This window comes from Dermacentor albipictus, chromosome 5 (genome assembly GCF_038994185.2).
Source record: "Dermacentor albipictus isolate Rhodes 1998 colony chromosome 5, USDA_Dalb.pri_finalv2, whole genome shotgun sequence".
Lineage (NCBI taxonomy): Eukaryota > Metazoa > Arthropoda > Arachnida > Ixodida > Ixodidae > Dermacentor > Dermacentor albipictus.
In genome coordinates, this window is record NC_091825.1 from 54830486 (window position 1) to 54850684 (window position 20199).

At 44.1% G+C, this 20199-nt stretch overlaps 1 protein-coding gene across 1 annotated transcript; it reads right to left on the minus strand.

Moving 5' to 3' along the window:
- Positions 1 to 187: 187 nt before the first annotated feature.
- LOC135913241 (uncharacterized) lies at positions 188 to 17709 on the minus strand. Its single transcript, XM_065445844.1, has 5 exons — positions 17533 to 17709; positions 10573 to 10721; positions 4567 to 4634; positions 3279 to 3362; positions 188 to 446 (listed from the first exon to the last, which is right to left on the minus strand). The coding sequence occupies exons 1-5, from the start codon at positions 17644 to 17646 to the stop codon at positions 295 to 297; spliced, it is 567 nt and encodes a 188-aa protein (XP_065301916.1). The 5' UTR covers positions 17647 to 17709; the 3' UTR covers positions 188 to 294.
- Between the last annotated feature and the right edge of the window lie 2490 nt (positions 17710 to 20199).

Sequence of the window (20199 nt, forward strand, 5' to 3'; positions counted from 1 at the left end):
GAATTTGGGCTTCAGCGTGTTTTCAATGGCTTGTCCACAGCGTCTGCATGTGTGTCTGTTGCCTCTTCACCTCGCTCGAGAATCAGTCACAAGTACTTGCCATAACATATAACGTAAGCGTCGACTGCCACTACACACAAGGAAAACAAAGAAATGTGGGCGTAGTAAGAAATCACCAATACTTCCAAGCAAACCTTTATTTGGTTAAGATCCTGACCACCATCATTATGCACCCATGACATCCGTGTTCATATCAGTATCAGCAGTGGTTTATCCAGTGTGTGCTTTCAGCGCCTAGTCATCTTCGTCCTCCTCGTCATTCTCGTCATCCTCGCAGAGGTCGCTGTCGTGAAGGGGCACCACGACACCACATACGTCGTGAAACTGCTCCAGACAGTACAGTGGTACAAGGTCCTCCACTTCTTTTAACACCCATAGTGTGCATTCTGTAGAGCAAGAAAAAAATAAAGGACGATGTTCTGAGAGCTTAGAGATCCGTGCAATACTACAAAAGCACGCTGCTCGTACTCTGAATGGAAAAGTTGGCCCGAATTTTGTAAGTGCAAATATTGTCAACCACACAGAACATGCCGACTACACTTCACGGACTCATCAACGCGACCGAGGGATCAAGCTGATTGACAAGCACAATAATTAGTGTTAGCACGAAGGGTGAAAAAAAGCAGACGGGGTAGATTTGCATGATAGTTCTCAGATGAGCCTTCATACTCATTGTCATCCTTTGAATGGATTTAGTCCTCTTGGCAAGAGGGAAGAAAGACGGCACCTTTCAGTGTTGTTTTCTTTGCGTTCTCTAATAAAAAAAGAGTATGCAATTTTTTAGAAAGGGGTCAACATTTATTATGCGGTGATTTCGTGTAACATTGTAACCTAATAACATTGTGCATTTAGCATCCTCTCTAGAATGGCCCACCACATTTAGTACACTGTGTCAGAACGATTTATCCGATACCCTGTTATTGTGACAAAATTGATGAGTGGGGGCTACTTGTCATGTGATATCTTTAATGAGATGGCTTTCGTGAAATCAAAGCTTCGTCTGTTCATTCAGGAAAAATAGTTGGAAGCAACGCTCTTTTACGTTATCTGCTTTTTTTAGGTCGCTGACTCAATGACCGCTTATGTATTAGTACATCAAAGTGTCTAAGAATCATGGAAGACTCTTAACGCCGAATCTATTTATCGCTGCCTATGTGTGCCTCACTCACTGTAGTTTGTGACAGCTGACATGGGCGGCTTGTGGGTCGTCATTCTCGCAAATACCCGTTTTACGTTAAATTAGAGAAAGTAATTACCTCAGTCAGGATTCTGGCCCTAGTGTCCGTGCTAGGTGGTCTATGCAAATCACCTTCTTACTGGGACACCAGCGCGAAGAAGCAGGCAGCGTTCGGGCTATTTTTTTCGAATCTATACATTGAAACTTCCTTTTTTTCCATGAGATATTGCTAGTAACAAACGCTTTATGAAAGTGTGCGTTGCAGCAGCAAGTTGGATGCTGTATTCATAACTGAACACTATGCACGTTATCAAACAAATTAAGCTCCTACAGTTCTACATGCAGAAAATATCTGATTATAAGATGCGCCGCAGTGGGGGAAGCCGAATAAATTTTAATGATCTGGGGTTCTTTAACAGGTACCTGAGCCTACGTAAGCGAGTGTTTTTGCATTTCGCCCCCATCGAAATGGAGCCGCTATGACCAAAGCCGCAATTTTTTAGCTCAGCCGCGCAGTCCCGTGGCTACTAAACAACCACTGGATATAGAGAAAAACACACATGCTGAGGTGTCTAAAAGCTTGACGCAGTCCCAGTTCTGGGAACAGGGGTTGTTACTACCTGTAATGATTTAGATACTCCATACAGGCGACACCAATTCTCATTACCTACAGCCGACGTTTTCAGGAGCTTCAGATTACAAAAAGTACAAATTTATATGGTCCATTTGTGTCGTTACCTGCAAGTGAGTAACGTGCTTTGTTGGAAATGCCTTAGTCTGGCCCCTTCAGGACAGAGTATCCAGGAATTGATCACTTCTGCTAACTTCCTGCTCTAAGCTTGAACAAGTTTCGCCAGTTGACGCAAAGGCAGCGGTGACATTTCGCTCGCCATCGAAACAGCAAATAGAGCTCTCAATGAATTGCGAATAGTAAGGTTTCCTCTTTCGCACTACTTGAGATGCCCACACACATTGTGAATGGTACATAAATGACTGCATGGGAAACCACATTCTGTCCTTCCTCCTTTCCCTCTCTTTTCATGATTACTAACTAATGATTAGAGAAGGATGTGTCACGCTGTCATGAAGTATGCTGATACATTTTTCTTGGCTGTGCTACACGCCCTTGCGTGCGAGCATCAGCATGTTTTTTTTTTCTTTTTTTTGAAGCGCGTTGCTTTGTAATTGTTTTTTTATGCTACAATATTTAGTGGCACATGACTACTAGTATTGCAAATAATAGCCAATCGTTGGTATGCAAACAGGGCTACGCAAAGCCTGTGTTGTGATATATCCATACAGCACTTCGTTTTTTCGAGCCCATCCCAGCTATTTCGCTTAGTAGGTAAAGTAGTACTGTCAGAACTGTCGCCTTCCGGCCTGCTTGCTTTCTGAAAGAAATGTACAATTTTTGTTAAACTTCCAGTAACACCTTTCGTCCGCTTCGAGGCTTCGACATGCACCTGCTTAAGGTAAGAAAGCTGTCATGAAATGTTTGCTTCTGGTAGAAATAAGGAATACAGTGCTTGCAAAATCCCTAATAGTGGCAAATTATTAAGTACAGATGGCACTGTATTGAAGTTTCGTTGTTTCATAAAATTTTAGGGAACGTCCGCACGCAGATATTACACACAAAAGTACGCTTTTGCGTAAAATTTTAAAGCATGGCTGAATTGATATTTTTGTTCATATTTGTTATCACATATGGGGGCACTATAGCCCCGATTTGCTGGTAAACTTACAAACTCGTTCACATTTAAAGCGCAAAGATGGCCGCATTGTTATGTCCAACGTGTACCTACTTCCTACAATATTTATGGTGCGGTGTATTAGAGGAGGGTTCATTGGTTATTTTGCCGGAACGCAGAAACATCCGGCAAATAATTTTAGGGGCGTGAACGTTATTTGAGTAACGGTTCAACACCTTTTTTTTTTAATAATTGCTCGCTCTTAATGGTGTGTACGCCACAGAAGTTTAGCTTAAACCACAACAAATAATCCCATCGAGAGAGCGGTTGAGTACATTTAACTTCATTCTTACGGTCTCCGAAGTGCGGAACTTCCGTGATGGCGCAGTCTTTGTAGTCGCTCCAGATGACATACCCCACTTCCACAGCATTGGAATCTGCAAAAAGGTTACGTTTTGAAGTAAAGCTATGAGAAAATCAAAACACAAGGAAACTTCTAAAAGCTAAAAGGTTACACTGCAAGTATTTTTTTACAAAATTAGCAGGTAGTCAGCAGTTATCTAATATTTAAAATGTCCCGGACTACAGCCAACGAGTTGACAAAGGAGCTCGTTTTTGCAAGAGCAGCAACTGATTTACTTGGCAGTGTTGATGTAACTAACACTATCCTATTCCGCATAGGTATGAGAATAACATCGCGCTCTTGAGTTTCATTGTGACAACGAGGGAAGTGATCGAAAAGACAGCGGGGATGAAAGTTTTGGAGGTTTGTGCAAGAAGTAGCTGTGGGATAAGTGCAAAATATCACTCTCATGTAGGCAGGTGTTGCCCATCCAAATTCATTTAGTGTTCCCCAAAAATTTGGAATTAAGAACAGAGAGACTTTCGACAACTGGAAAACAAGCATTAAATAAACACATAACTTGATCGTTGCCAGCATAGGCAAGTTTGCAATGTAGGGGTAAAGGTTTTCGCGAAGAGAAAAAAACATCATTGAGAGATAGGCAGTATGCTAGGCTGCAATAGCTGCAGTAGAATCGCATTACTTCTTGTAGGCTAGGTGTTGTCTCTCAGTTAGAAATACAGCACAGTTAGAATTAATTCTCACCAAACTATGCCACACTGGAATCGACGTGGATAACTTTCATGGCGCACGTGCCACAAAAGAAGACGACGACATGCCGCTCAAGTAGGACAGCAACAAGCTGCACCTGCAAGGTCTCGTGCCATGAGACGTCAGACGTTTACACGTCCAGCCACGGCCGTCTAGAGCATGCTGACGGCGTTGCGCATATACATTAGCGGACTTAGCAAGTGTGGGAGCTATAACGTAGGAGGAAACGTTGAATATAACGTACCGACTGAAGATTCTCATTTCTATTCAAGGTATATTTCTTACACCTGCAGATTTACGGAGGATTAATTAACACATTTTGCTATAAAATACGGAGAATTTCTTTCGGCGACATCAGTTCCTGTGTTTATGTCATGGTACGAAAGAACACATTTACAGAAGTGTGCATGGCTTTTTTTCGTTGAGCATTGGGTGACAAATGCGGGCACTCCTCGATGCGACACAGTCGAGCAGGCGTTGAGTTTGACAAGTATGATCCTGAAGTGAGAAAATATGAATTTATGTACCTTGGCCAACTGTGAAGTTTGTGGCATCCGGCGTTGCCCCGGCGGTGTGGTGGAAACCAACATGCTTCCTGAAAGGCAACATTCGGCAATGAGCACCCATATCGTACAACGCCTAATACAGTTCATCTGCTTTCAATAAAGTTCATACGCATGAGCATGCCCGTGAAAGCCACATGTCATCGCTCGAAGTGCTAAAAAAGAAAGAGAGAGAGAGATGAAAATGAGAGAAAGGCAGGAAGGTTAACCAGAGTTAAATCATCCGGTTTGCTACCCTGCACTAGGGGAAGGGAAAGGGTAAGTAAAGACTGAAAGAAGAGCGGAGACGAAAAGGAAGACGTGAAAATACAGTAATGATAATTATAACCAAATGCTAGAAAGTACGAGTATGAAGTGGGAAAATTGCATTTATGCACCTGTGCCAGTGTAGTGGTACTCCAAATGCTAAAAAAGTTCCAAGGCTTCTTGCCGAGCGCATTATGAGAAACCATACTTTGGCTCCTGCATGTACCTGGGTACATCTTTCGCGTCAAGCACCTCGAGACGGAGGATCTAAAAATGAGTCAAGCATGGGCGCAACAGCCGCCGTCTGTTGACTTTCCTTATCAGATTTCCCTTCAGTGCGCCTGAGCCAATCGAATAGATAGCTTGATAACACCGGGATAGCTGTCACAATTTCTAACCGAAACTTTTCTCCCTTCCCTTTTCCCAACATTGCAATTGCTGCTACTGGTTCAGGTACACCAGACATATAGAATATTTCACAAGATAAAGTAGGCACCTATATTATTAACTCGTCGGTATCTCTCTAGCAGATAGAGCTCTTAAAGGCGCCCTCAACCACTTTTATCGAAGTCGAGAAATACATTTCAATGTAAATTAGGCATTTTAGAAATGCTTTGGCGCAAAACTCCGCAAGAGAAGCGGAGTTATTGGCGATGATTTTGCGGTGCTTCGGCACCTTCTTCCACGCTTTGCGCAGCGAAGGCTGCGGCGGAACGTAGTGTGCCGACAATTATCCACCTACTGAACGTCACCGTGGCGCGCAGTACGTGTTTGATTTTGGACGTTCACGCCGAAGCCACTATTTCCTATGTTGGCGCCTACGACGCGCCAAACGCGGCTGTCCTCAGCGAGCTACAGTGCACTCAGCCTGTGGACTGGTCGCGGCACGCCAAGGCGGCCGCAGTTTCTAGACTGCGAGGGAGACCACAGTTACACGCAAGTGCAGCGTTTGCTTTGTGTACGGCAGGCCTAGGGTGTGCGCTCGCGCTCATATGCTCCTTCCTGCAGCTGTGCTACGTGGTGTGGAGCGGTTTTGTCGCGCACCAACTTGACCGACGAAGAGCAGCCATTTCCAACTTGCCAATTTTGAAGATCATTGAGAAGCGAACTCTGCCAAAGCGTCTCACCAGGAGCAGACAGCACTGAGCGCGCGCTCACAAGCGTGCATGTGGGCTGACCTTAACATTGGCGTAGTTGGAGGCTAGTTGATTGTTCAAAACTACTCAATAAGGGCGACCCGAAGGCTACAACAAAAAAGTCAAAATTAGGGAGACACGAAGGCTGCGACGCAATAAGCAGGGGGTCTAAAGTGTTCTTCCTGCGCGGTAGGCCGCAGGCGTTCATGAGCAGACGACAATCAGCTTATTCCGGGAGGACGTACGTATTATCGAAATTCGAAAGCAGATTTTCTCTTGCGGCAGCCTGTTGAGTGAACTTTGTCTATAAAGATACACCGCAACAGTAAGTAGAAGCACATCGACCCAAACACCCTTGTTGACTGATGTCAGCAGCCGCATATGGATAACTTCCCGCTATATTACGAAATGAAATGTCCAAAAGAAATTAAGGAACAGGCTTCTGTTGAAAAGAGAGCATTTGAGAGAAAGGTGACTACGCGCTCCGCTTGCGAGATCCACAGGCCACGTGCGAATGCAAAACTTGTCTCATGTTTGCAGCCGCGCATGCTATCCGCTGACGGTGTTTTTTCACCGAACCCCAGCGATGGTTCAGAGTTCATTAAAGTAATGTGATAGCAGCGACAATTATTGTCGACCACCTTCGTCCTTGTGAAATTGCTTCGCTGGCGTCTGACAATCTCTGTAGACTTAATTTGGTGTTTGCATGGCGGTAAGGCTTGTCAACACTCTAGTAAATTAACTGAAACAGCGCATAAACTCGTAGTTGTGACTTGCCCAGTGCAAAAAAAAAACTTAATATCACATAACATTGCATTTGCGTTAGCTGAAAATAAATTAATTATACGCTTGGGAATTATTTGTATTCCACTTAACTGATTTACCATTTCCTTCGGTTCAGATGTATTGTAAAACATGTCTTAGTTCTACAATACTATTTTGATCTTGTGCCGCAAATTGGTGCTCTGAAACTGCGCTTATGTCAATGCTTTGCACCTGCAGACAGTGCCCTACAGTTAGGCTGTAGCTGGTGCGCGCCCTTCTACTTGATCGCCCCTCAGAATAAGTATTTCATTGATTATTAAAGGTCAACTGCAGTGACATTTAACTTGCGTGTAATACGTCGAACTCAATGAACATCACGAGCGCGCGTCGGGGTCGACACAGCGCACGCAGCAGTAGCAAAGTATAGGTGGTGGCGTAGCAAGAGGCGGGTTAAGCTCGGCGATGAAAGCCGGCAATTGCTCCACCCGAGCGGCTCCTATTACATCACTGTGCTGTTTCACTACAACAGTATCGCTTAAGAATCCGATAAGGAGACGTGAAGTTTCTTTGCGGTCTATAACTGGCCCTTCAGGGAACACAAAGTGTTGCAGGCACGTATGTGGAAGGCCCTTTTGTTGCAGATTTCTTTAGGAGAGCGCCCCTTTGGGCTCGGAATTTTGGCACGATGACAGAAAGTGTTCAAAGTCTCCTGTCTCGTGGCATGTCGCACAGTTCGGATAATTTATGCGTCCCGTCTTACATAACCACACTGGTGTACTAGCAGATCATGTTTCGAGTAGTGTAGAAGGGGTCGATCAGCCCATGTGAGAGCGGCGGAACTGAACATGCGCCTGAGCCTGCATAAAGCGGAAGATCCCAGACTGAGATGAAGAAGTGTTTCAGCCAACAGTCTGGGTACCCATATTCCCTTCCCTCCTAATCCCCATCAGCGGCCTGGAGCCGTCCCCTTCCTTAAAATAAAGGCTTTATTCATTCATTCATTCATTCTATGTAGAAGTGAGGCTTCCTCTCGACGAAATATCTTGGCTACGCATGGCATATGTGGTGGAACCCAAAGTGATCGAAAGTGATTTCGAATGTCAGATTTCTTAACTTGATCGCCTTTGGGGACCTTGACTTCGGGAGGAAGATGGAGCGCTGCATATGCAAGAGCATCAGCTTTGATTTGTGGGAGAAGTTAATGGACAGTAGGTCATGGTAGAGGTGTTGCAACGCAAGTACGTAAAGAGGACCACATTTTCTCGAGGCACTGTCTGTAGTTTACGCAGAGCAGCAGCTATTACCACGCCTCTAACGGCTGTCGACGAAGCTATACAGCTCCAGACGGCTACACCACGCATACCTCAGAGAAGGAATATAGAATACAGCCGCACATTGGCATCTTCGTTACATTTGACGGAGCCATCTACGTATATCTTGAGGTGATTCGAGTACGTCGTATGCAGCGTAGTGTACTAGCTCTGTGACCAGCAGACATACGGGACGTGTTCGCTGTTACACGGAAACAGAAAACCAGCAAGGGAAGCAGACCCCCTGGGCACTGGTTCTCTACAGTCCGCATAGTATGTCACTTCCTGCGAATGGTAATGGCGGCGTTTTTTGCAGTTTCGGTATGAAAAACATCGAGTTTTGCGAGCGTTTTGGGAAGTGCGCACTTATATTTCAAGCGTAAAATGTTCCATGGAGGCTACTCTATGTCCACGTTATTTCAAACTGGCTTTTTACGCGGTCGCTGATTTCATTGTAGTTGGCCAATAAACATATCCGAAATTAACTTCAGCTTGGCCCCCAGGTCAATTCCAAGTCGAAGTTTAAATACACAAAAACACAGAAATTGTCTCATTTGGCGACTGTTGATCTGAGTTTAATAAGGTTTCTTCCATTTCATAGAACTAGACAAAATCTAGAGAGAGGACAAAGCAGATGTTATAATGGGTCTCAAACTTTTTTTTTTGAAACAATTGGCTTCCCTTTCAAATTTTCAATATTTTAGCATAAACTTTACATATCGAGAACTCCGTGCCAAGAAAAGATACCGCAATAAAGTGGCCGCGTAATTGGGATGTCCAAACTAATGTTGGGTTGTATTGCTGTAAATGTGATGCCAGAGATGGGTCTTTCGCAATATTCAAGAATCCTTGTGAAATGTTCATTGGCCTAACCTCAAACCTCCTTTCAGTCGGTATATTCGATATTTCACTTTAAAATGCAGTACACATAAAATGTAAGGCATGGAGGGTGAGAAAAACGATGTGCTTAGATAGAAGCCTCTGAGAGAAAGTTTTCTTATAACATCGCTTTTTCAAGCAAATTTATGTGAACTTTAAGTATTCTTTCTGCATTGACATTTATTTTACTGGCTTTCGTTGGGACGGAGAAAAAAAATTTGTAGGGAGGCCACTCAAATTTTTATGACAGGAAATTTGCACCTTATGATGTACGTGATATAATTTTACTGCGCCGCACACCACTGTATTTTTCTGTATGAGCGTAAAGTTCTTGCTTCATTTATTATGATGCCGGAATAAAATTCCAGCAAAAAAAGCAAACACAAACATTTACTTGACCCAGTAAATTGACATAGATCCTCTTCTCAATACCTAACGTGTCATCTAACGTTGCTTGCATATGGTGAGCTACGTATTATTTACATCCGTCATCTCTAGCAGTACTAGTTATTTTCTCGCACTCATGCACAATTTTACGCAATGTTACATTGGCATGAAACGGTAACACGGAAAAACGAGCTAGAAATCGATATTATTTTGCCACGTTCTCTATTTTTGCCAAACTGTTCATTTACACAAGCTTACTTTTGGCGCCAGAGCACTCTTAGGGGCCCCCTATGTATATATGATGAAATATCTTTGTTTTAATCACAGTTATATAAGTGTGAACTATTCATTACCTATTACTAGGTACTTCGCGGTAGTAATGTTTCCATCCTGCCGCATAAGCCGGAATCTTTCAACAAAAAAAAAGCGCGGCTGGTGTTGGGAATGTGACCAGAGCCGTCATCGCCATGGCCAGACGCTAAACCCATGAGGTCATAGAGGCCGGCATAGAAGGCGTGCCTGAACCGTGCTACACGCGACAGTCGTTCCAGTTAGCGCTTGGGAAAAATTGGCGCGCATGCTTCGCCATGTATTCACAATTTGGATCACGTTTTCAAAACATCTCCGAAGTGCGTGGCTATAGTGCTGCTTAAAAGCGGGCCGAGTCATTGTCGTTGTCGCCATCTTGCCGTCGTCGTCGCCATCGTGCCCCTGGCGTCGTCGTGAAGGAATTGTCTCGCACAAGCTCGCGTCACACACATGATTGCTCGCCCTTCGCGCATATGTTCACGTCGTAATATTTCGCGCAACCCTGAAAGAGGTTAGACAACCAGCTTTCCACAAAATGCTTCGTGTGAGATTTATTGCCTCCTCAAAAAAAGCACGGGATCTGCGATTTTAGTTTCATGTAACACTTTCGATTAATTGCTGAAAATAGCGAAGCTGAGCCTACATCGTTCGGCTTCTTGTTTTCTTTTTTTCACTTTATACCTACTACTTTTCGGAATGTACAGGAAGCAGAGCATTTTGTACGAACACTGCAAAACCCTCAAATGATCAGGATATTTTCTTACGGCTAGTATATTGTTAAAAGCTAGCATGAAATCTTACACATCTCTATAGTAGGATGAGGCTAACGATTTTTTCACAGGCAATGTTGTGCCGAGCTATGGCGCCTTTGTAGCGCTGAAGAGCGCAAGCGCGTTTTTTATTTTATTTGTCCGAAACGAGTGCTACCCAAGGCTTACCTCTTTCCAGGACCCTCATTTATTGACCACACATAGGTTACTGTCTTCGCCTCTGGGTCAAAGTCCTTGCGCGTAGCCGTCAGGCATTCAAAGATGGTATCGTTGTCAGCGTCGGAAATGGCGACAGCATAAGGGAACGCAGCGAAGACCTAAGAATAAAGAAACGAGAGTTCAGGTATCATGCCTGCTGATAAATATCGGTGGTTGGCAGTGCGCTTAGGAGATGACGCGTCTCTCAGAAGATCTAGGGATGTCACAGAGCATACCCTACGTTCAAGTGAAGTCAAGTCAACTCAAGTTTATTGCAACAGTCATGTTGGGGTTACGTGGTAATAGTATTACAGCAGGAGGTCTCAGAGTTTTGAAAAAAATTTGCCAGGAGGACCTTCTATGATTACATAGATACGGTTATTATCTAAAATCAGCAAAGAAGTACGATTATGCCAGCGATAGAAATAATAACTAGGTAAGTTGGTCATTGGTAATGCTAATTATTGAAAAAACATGAAAAACCATCGAAAGCGTGTGAACAAGCAGTATAACAACGAATAATCAATCCGACATGAGTGACCTACCTCGTTTATTATGAATAATACCAATTAGTCATAGAAAAGCAACAGGTAAAATGCAAAATGAGATAAACATTGATAGTTAATTAAGAAATTGATATGAGTTTGCTGATTCCTGAATTAGGTATTTCTTCATGCATGCGGACGATTTGTGGACGCTGTGTGATGATTTTATCAAAAAAGGTAATCAATTCCACATTGCTATGCCAATGAAGAAGGATGTGAACTTGCCGTAATTCCTTCTTATCGCAAATAAAAGATTATTGCGCAAGCAAAACCGGGTAGTATTGTTGTTGGTAATGGGTTCATTATCAATACATTCGACGAAGATGTCGTGTGCGATCAGCCTATATGCAATTATGGATAGTTTCTGATGGAATAATTGCCGTAACGGGAGAATGTTATGTTTGAAAAACAGTGACCTCCAGGATAAATCAAATTGGCTGAAAGTCATTAGTCTCATAGCTTCGTTCAGAAGTCGCAGCAGACGTTCAATATGCGTAGAGTACGTATTGGCCCATGACGATACACAATACGAAAAATGGCAATGGGTATAAGCAACATACAAAGACGGCACGTTAGCGGTCGTAAATATTCGTGGTTAAATCTTCGTAGAACACGTACTTCACATTTGTTGCACCTGTAGATCTGCGTTAACTTTGATGACAAAACGTCTGTGCAGTGATGACAGTACTCATAAGGTTAAGAGAAAAAAAAGTAAATAAGGTATCGCCTTCAGGAATTGTCGCGCTTACAGATTCTCATTTCATTCTCATTCTAAAGGTGCTCATTTCCACCGGCACTCTTCATCTTCATGGAAACAATAGACCCCGTGACCAACCTAGGAAGTCATTGCAAATTCCGCCCACAATACCAGACTGCACCAGGTATCGAGGAACCTGTGCTTAAATGCGCAGAGGTGCGCGTTTTCCCCTTAATGTTGCAAAAACAAAATACACAAAGCATTGCGCTTACGACTACTCTGGGACGTATTCACGGACGATCACTCTCGGCGATACTATCGCTTTCGCCTGACGTAATGGTCAGCCAGCGAATCAGCTTATCTGCTTTTGCCCAACCACCCAAGAAGCGGGCAGGTAAAGTGCTACAAAAGAAAGTTATGATTCCGAAACGAGCCCCCTGCTCTTCCTCTTATTTTGTTGCAAGATTGTATCTTACGATCCGCATTGTCGGGTACGACATTTCGCTTGGTCACTTCCTTAGTTTCTGAAAAATTGCAAATATGCTGCCATTTGCACCCTTTTTAATGTCTACAATGCGCGCCCCAGCGGCTAGTAAAAACATATGTCCAATGCTGGCCTTCACTGTACAGCAAATGACGGTACGGCAATACGACATCATAGCCGCCATGTTCTGGATATCACTTTATGTCGAGACCTAGGCAACACTAGGAAAACATTTTCCCGGAAAGTGGAGCGTTAAGAGTACCAACTGCTATATCTTCCGATCTCTACCATGTAGTTGAACTTTCCTGTGAAATTAAAGTATGAAGAGAGAAGCGGATACCGTGAAATTGATAACTTTATTGTCATGCACAGGAAACCGTGCGCCTTGGTATTCCCCGAGAGGCGTCGATAATGCAAGAAATTCGTCACAACCGGCCCGCCACAGAAACGGCCAAACTCAATTGGCTGTCATTTTTGCGCAATGGTAAGTGGTCCAGTAGCTTGTTTGGCAATATTTTCCTAATGTGTCACCGCCGGCAGCCCTATTAAGTGTTACTTTTTTTAATGCTTACTAAGTGCTTTCATTTTGTCAAGGCAATCCATTTCTTTTCTTTTTTGCGTGCCTTCAACGTAATCCAGCAAACGCCTGAAGAAAAGAATATTCCGTAACAATTAATAATATACAAGATGCCGACTGTGCGTTGCTAGACACTTTACAACTTTCTCATTGAAAGTTGCCCAAAGGTTAATGTTTGTGAAGATGCCTAAATAATGGTAAATAATTATGCGATTAGGCTGAAAACAAAAAAAATTATAGTTTTCTTGCTTCATATAATAGAGAACAACCTCCGTCTTGGTGGCTTCGGCAAATTTCTGAACCTTCGCCAATGTTGGCTGAGACACTCTATATATCTACACAATCGTCTCTGAATGTATATTCAGAAACGCATGCGCTATGTGGTGAAGCCACTAGATCCACGGTGTACAGAGACAGAGCAGCCGGGTTGCAGTACAAGCCTCATTCGTAAGGTGTTCCGGAGGTGGGAAAACCGTGTTTCGCTAAACTGCATTACTGTAATTGAATTAAAGCCATCGACGATCCTGTAATCATCTGTGTCAGAATATATTTTACCTTAACGTAGGAAATGGCAGAAAATGGCATAGTTACACCTCCCGGATGGTAACAATCATTGCGTGTGCCAAGACAAGTGGTCGACCATATAAAAAAAAAGGTACGGCTTGGTTGAGCTCATAAACCAAGGGATAGGCCTGTTTTAGAGCAGTCAGCAAATCATGTGCTCGTGCACGTATACCACTGCCACCCATGGGTAGACATTCTTCCACTAGAATATTTTTTTGCGAAAGTGTCCGTCAGCGCCTGCTAAAAGGAGGCTCCGACAAAAAAAAATTGGAACCCGCTTAAGCTTCGCCTTTAAGACTGGAACGCAACAGCATTCAAAGATCTTGGAGTGCTTCTCACGCTTCCCGGCAACTTGAGCGTACGTAACCGCAATGTTTACTGGGAAACGCTTCCAGTGAACGCTAGGCACGAAGGCGGGCTTTCTAGTAGAAAGGCGGCCTCTTGCGAGGGCGGTGATGTGGCGGAGGCGAGCGCCGTCTAGAAGTGTTTCAAGGAAGTGGGCGCGCCGCTATGTGGACTCCGAGATATTCACGTGCCGGCGTGCGGAAATGACAGACGCCGTCGGCGGTCTATGAATTGTAAAAACGCTAGAAAAGGGGCTTGTTTGCCTTTTAGCGTAACAGAATTGTGTTTTCTCGTATATTGAAATTACAGACCGAGAGCTATTGTGTCTGTAGGTTATGTGCAAGTCGTAGCTCCCTATTTTTCTACGTGATTTAGCTTTAGAAATACAATTGGTCCAGTAAGTTCATCGCCACATGTAGGGCCTGGTTAGGTTGGGTGGTCCGGAAATCTTTTTGCCGAAACGACCTCTGATGCCGAAAGCGAATTTTCTCCGACACGGGAACCTTGACGCTATCTCGTTAAAACATATATCTCAAAGGCGTCCGACCTACTTTAGGTACAATACGACATTGTTATGTCTACGTCCTGAAACATGTTTTTTAAAGTTTAGTCAGCATAAGATTAGCTTAATAGAGAAAGGAATTCGACAAAAGGTGACGGTGGGCGAAAACTGGCAACCGAAAACACATCACGCCTAGCGTTAATCCCATCCGTTAGTTCACGCGAGCGTCAGAAAAAAATAATGTGAAATTAACTTACAGACAACGTTTTATTATTAATATTATCCTTTCGCGCTAAAACTAAAACATTTTGCGTATGAATTAACTTACACTTTGCAACCTATATGTATTGCCTTACCTAGCTAGCAACACGCTAACGGCACGCCAGGCGCGACAGATGCTTGCATCATGCGCCAGACAGGCCACCGAAGCTAGCGAGGCCGGTTGCGTGTGTGAAGTCTGCCTCATCGGCAACCCGTCTCTTGGATGTAGCCTGTGTGTTGGGTTCCCGGCGTATTGTTACGTTCCTTCTGCACTTGGACATGGCGCTACTGCACTATTGTACTACGGAAAGGTGAGAAATTTTCTTAAACACTCTGCGACGTATTTCAAGCGATTTTGGCTTTTACGGCTCGGAATACTTGTGACGCAATTAACTGAAAACACGTCAGTGGTCCTGCGGAAGTTAATTTGAGTTGATGACTCGTACTGGGAGGATTTTCGATGCTTTGTGATGAGCCCCTACATTATTATAACTTATTTCGGTAGTTTTTAGGCACACTCGCCACACCCGTCTTTATGATGCTGTTAGCGAGAAGCACCTCGGCCGTGTGACGCAGTTTCGCGTGTGCTGATTCTTACCGGGCCATGTTTTGGAACTTTATCTGAACCACAACATTATTGTAACTAATTTCGTTACTTTTTGGGGTACTTTTCATGCACCGCCGCCGCGCGCGGTCAGCGAAAAACAGCTTGGCCGTGTGATGCTGTTAGTTTCGCGTCTACTCAATCTTACAGTGACAAGTTGGTGACGCATTCTCCGACCCCCAAAATTATTGTAATTAATTTCGTTACATTTTTGTAAAATTTTGAGGCACGCTGGCCGGACCTGTGGTTGTGACGCAGTTAGCAAACGTGCAAGCAGGCCGTGATGACAGTTAATTTAACGTGTACTGAATCTTAGTGAGACAGGTTTGTGATGCTTTCTATGGCACCGCAAAATATATCTGCTTTCGGTACTCACGCTTGTCGTAGACGCAACGAGCGATTGCCAATTGTAATAACACTGGAATGTGTTGCTTGCGCTTGATGAACGCGCAAAAGATGACGCCCAGGAGCTCAAAAACCAAGAACTCGAAACTTCTGTCTTCGAAATGGCTGAAAACACTTTTTGCACCCATTTCTCTTGAGTGGGGGTAGCATACATTCGTCGAGCGTCTAGCATGGCCTAGCTGAGATCCTGTGTTGAGGCCGCCTTTGGTTACGTAGTGTACTATTACCATATAAGAAAGAGCGAATTGGTTTTGTTTCTAATGCCACTTACTGACCACTTTCGCACGTTTCCCCTTTACACGCAGTATTCCTATAAGTTCTGAATACAAAAATGACACATACTAGTAATTAACTTTTTTAGCTGATACCATTCGCTGGAGCTCCGTATGGGAACTACTGCTTACCTGGTGCCACAGCGTTGGATCAGCACCCAAAAAGCCCGGAGTGAGCATTTATATGGAACGAAATAAACATTTCCTCATTTACAAGGTGTTTTGCCTCTACCTTAGGAAATTGCACGTGGTACAGATTCGATGGAGGCTTGTAAAGATCCTTCGTATTCATTTTAATTAAACGATTTCCCACTAATACCACGTGCGATTGACCAGCATAAACAAAAAGAAAGCGCCGAGTAGTGCATCCGGTGCCGCGCCTGGCAGCTAGCATTCAAAACGTGGCAACCAAAACCGAAACCGGAAGGAGTTAATGCCATCCGCTTAGTGCGTTACGGTCAATTCGGCCGCTGGGCTATATGGGAGTGTGCGCTCTTGTTGAATGTCTTTTTCTATGTTAGCCTCCTAGACCCCATGTAACAAAACATGATATAATGTTGGCTGTGGCTAAAGTTGAGTCTCACATCTGTCTACAACTTTCTTTAGAGGTAAGCTGGACGGATCCGGCAGTGTCCTTGCGGTAGTCGTCCGACGTTTCTCACTGATTTTGCAATGGCTCGCGTTTGCATATGTAGGGCACAAGCACGCTCAACCACGGGATAGATGTTTCCCTCGTGTTAGTATTTCTTTGGTGTGTTTTGGGGTGACGAGTGCCTACTGCTGCGCAGCCAGCACTGATCAGCGTGCTTATCATTACTGCAACTAAAGCGGCATCTGCTTCTCTAGAGTTGATGATCACTTTGGCAGCACGAAAAACCCATTTCATTCGGTGCCCTTCAACACGATACTACTTAAAAATTATTTCGGGGTTCTTGTGTGTCAACTATGATCTGATTATGAGGAACGCCGTAGTGACGGACTCTGGAGTAATTTTCACCCCCTCAGGATCTTTAACCTGCCCCCAATGTACGGCACGCAGGCGTTTTTGCCCTTCGATGCCATCGAAATGCGGCCGCCACGGCTGGGATTTGATCCCGCAACCTCGTGCTTACCATGCAGCTCAACACCATAGCTACACTTAGCAATGACGGGGGTCTCTAACGAAATGCCTGATTTAATTTAGGCAGCAAAGGCAACAATAAGACTTATTCTATCTCTACCAAAAATATTTTCGAGATTGTCGCCCGCTGCGCGATAATCGTGTACCTCAGGACTTACAATAAAGTTTTCCATCCACACATCAGCACGCAAGCGCGCAGCATTCATGCAGGCTGCAATCAAGCTGCCCACATTTTCGAACAATTGAAACTGTTGCTCTGTGTTGGAGTCAAATTTGGAACAAAATCCGCTTCTGAACGTCAGCTTTTTAGCTTCTCCATTCACATCCTGCGTGCGGACATGCTATTTTGCGAGAAATAGAAACCAACACAACTCAGGTAAACAATAGCGCTATTCATATTTTAACTCTCGCATGTAAGCAATTCCAACAACAAACTGTGATAACCAAATTTTCGCTGATCTTATAACGCGCCAGTGCTGCCAAAAAGAGTAAGCATTCGTATTAATCCGTTCAGAAGAGCTAATCGTACTCTTTTATATACCATTCCTTCTTACCTTGAAAGCGTCTGGTACGTCGCGCTGCAGGACATTGGGTCCCTTGCCAGCGTCCGATCTAGACAGCAGCACCGTGGTCAGAGCAGCCAACCACACAATCAGCGACTGCTTCATTCTGTTAGCAGATTGTTCCCACAGCGCTTAGCGGCGGGTCCTTTATACTCTTTCGGGTTAATTTGACGCTGGCCTATGACTTCCTGGTGGCTGTGCACGAGAATGGGCTGAGGCGTTACATTTTGCACTGATGAAGCCGCCGTTTAAAACTGTCACCCTCGCTTCACAATGAAGGCGACTTTTTTTTTCTTGTTCTTGCTAGCCCGTCGTTCCTTTGCCCGCTGCGTATGTTTCGCTCGTGGGTCTCCGCAACTGACGCCGCTTATTATTAATTTGGCAACCTTTTAGCGAACAAACTGTACAAAGGTAAATGAGGTTGGCTGCAACGTGTGCAACGTTTGCGAAAAAGAACACTTGTTTTTCTTTGTGGTGTTGCTATGCGTGTCAGATTACCTCGACATCTCTGTAAGGAGAGCGAAATCATTCCTGTTTCCGGCCACGCGTTTATTTGGTACTTTAGTGTCCACGTGTAACATAGCCCAATGTTTTTCCACTGAAAAAGACCATCTTGTCGTTGATGAAAATACTTTACACTTTGAGAAGCCCACATCATGAAACGGCGAAACAGAACCGCAAAATTAAATTATGTGGTTTTACCTGCCAAGACCATTTTCTCATTATGATTCACGCCGTAGTGGAAGACTCCGGAAATGTCGACCGCCTGGAGTTATTTAACGTGCATCTAAATCGAAGTACACTGGTGTTTTCGCATTTCGCCCCCGTCCAAATGCGCCCGCCATGGCCGGGACTCGATCCCGAGACCTCGTGCTTAGTAGCCCACCACCATAGCCACTATGCAACCATGGCGGGTAAAGAGAACAGAACATCTATGCGAATAAAAACACGCGTGATTGTTCCTGGAATGGAATTATTCTCCTCTGACAGTGGCTTGTATTATGAAAAGAGAAGATGGATCGCCTTTAGCCAGAAAGTGACAGGACATGCACGTATTCATTTTGAATTCCCGCAATTTCTAATCCCGCGTTTCAAACACGTGGCGCGGAGGTTGAAGTGTTTTGGCGGGGTCTGCACGTGGAAAAACACAGGATGACTACGCGTGTTCGGCAAAGCTGCTCACTAATTACCGATGGTGACCCTGAGGCATCATATACTCTTTCCAGCGACAACTCTCTCAGAATAATATAATCAGTAAGTCCAGACAAAATGTCAATTTTCAACAGCCACATCGTCATATCAAAGGCGGAAACAAGTATTTGCGTGATAAATTGCCCATATAATTAGCGAGGCTTTGCTAAATAGTTTTTCTTCATAGCTTTAGCCGGCATGCTTCAATTGTAATGTTTGAGTCATGTCATACTAAAAGAATTACATCTTTATTTTTCCAAGGAACAATGTACTCTGCAACATTTCTACAACGGGTACCCAACATTTCCCGCGAAATGCATTGCTTTTCCAGTAAATATAATTTCACACTTTAAAAGAGCAATACCGCAGATACTTAACTGGTACAGCAATGCGTTCCCTTGAAACTATCGCTCCGTATTCTTCAATACTGGTGCGCCGCACGAAGTATTTAGCTAGAGGTTTTTGTTCTGACAACTTACTGACTGCAGTTCAGCAAATGCAATATGCCTTCTACAGGCACTAATCAAAGGTTAAGCAGGGCATTTTTCATAATGTTTGCTCTCTTCGCGATCATGGCGCCAATTCTTTTGTAGACCACTACAATGCGGCTTCGTGGCGGAAAGATGCAACATTGCTTTCCGTACAGCACCACATCCAGCACAATGCCACGCACTCTACTGAAACTCTCTGAAATCTTTAAGTATGCGCAGTGAAACAATCAGGAATTTCTTATTACTTTTCGTTAACTTAAATGCCACATTTGCATGGCATTCTTGACATTTCGTTTGATAGCGACAAAATTATAAATATTAAATTAAAAATTTTCCACTCTCTTTGCGATAGAGACACATGAGCAATTCCGTTCTGTACCGCAGGTGCCCTCTTCCATGTAGGTCGAACTTTATTGGCGTGGTAACAGCGCCTTCAACGCATGCCTGTAGTTGCGATCTCTGCTCTATCGTTTAAGGATTCATGGCAGAGCGTGCGTTGCTCTCGAAATTATAGTGTCACTGAAAATGGGGCAGAGCCAATTTTCACGTGCGGAGATTCACCTTGTCTTTTTCGAGTTGGGCGCCTTCTCTGCCCTCACGTCGTTCTACAGACTCGTTATGTTCAAGAGATGGCACAACAATGTTCTGTGATACGTGAAACTCAAGATAACGTGGACCCGACTTAAGGATAATTACGCGAATCTTTCTTTGCCTACCCGTCGGGTTCGCCATGGATGCTGCTGCTGCTGGGCCTTTCGGTATTCCAAATTATTTGAATATATGCAAATGCAATACGTGCGCTGGATTTAAGCGCCAGGAAAAGGGCTTATATTAGCCCTGTGTGCCTACCGACAAAGTAGTTTCAGTAGTGCATGGCATAAAACATGTCATACTATGTCAGCTCAAGGGTACATCCCTGAGCCACACAGACTTCAGTGATGTACGTGATTTGATTTTCTTCGATTTTGCCACTGGG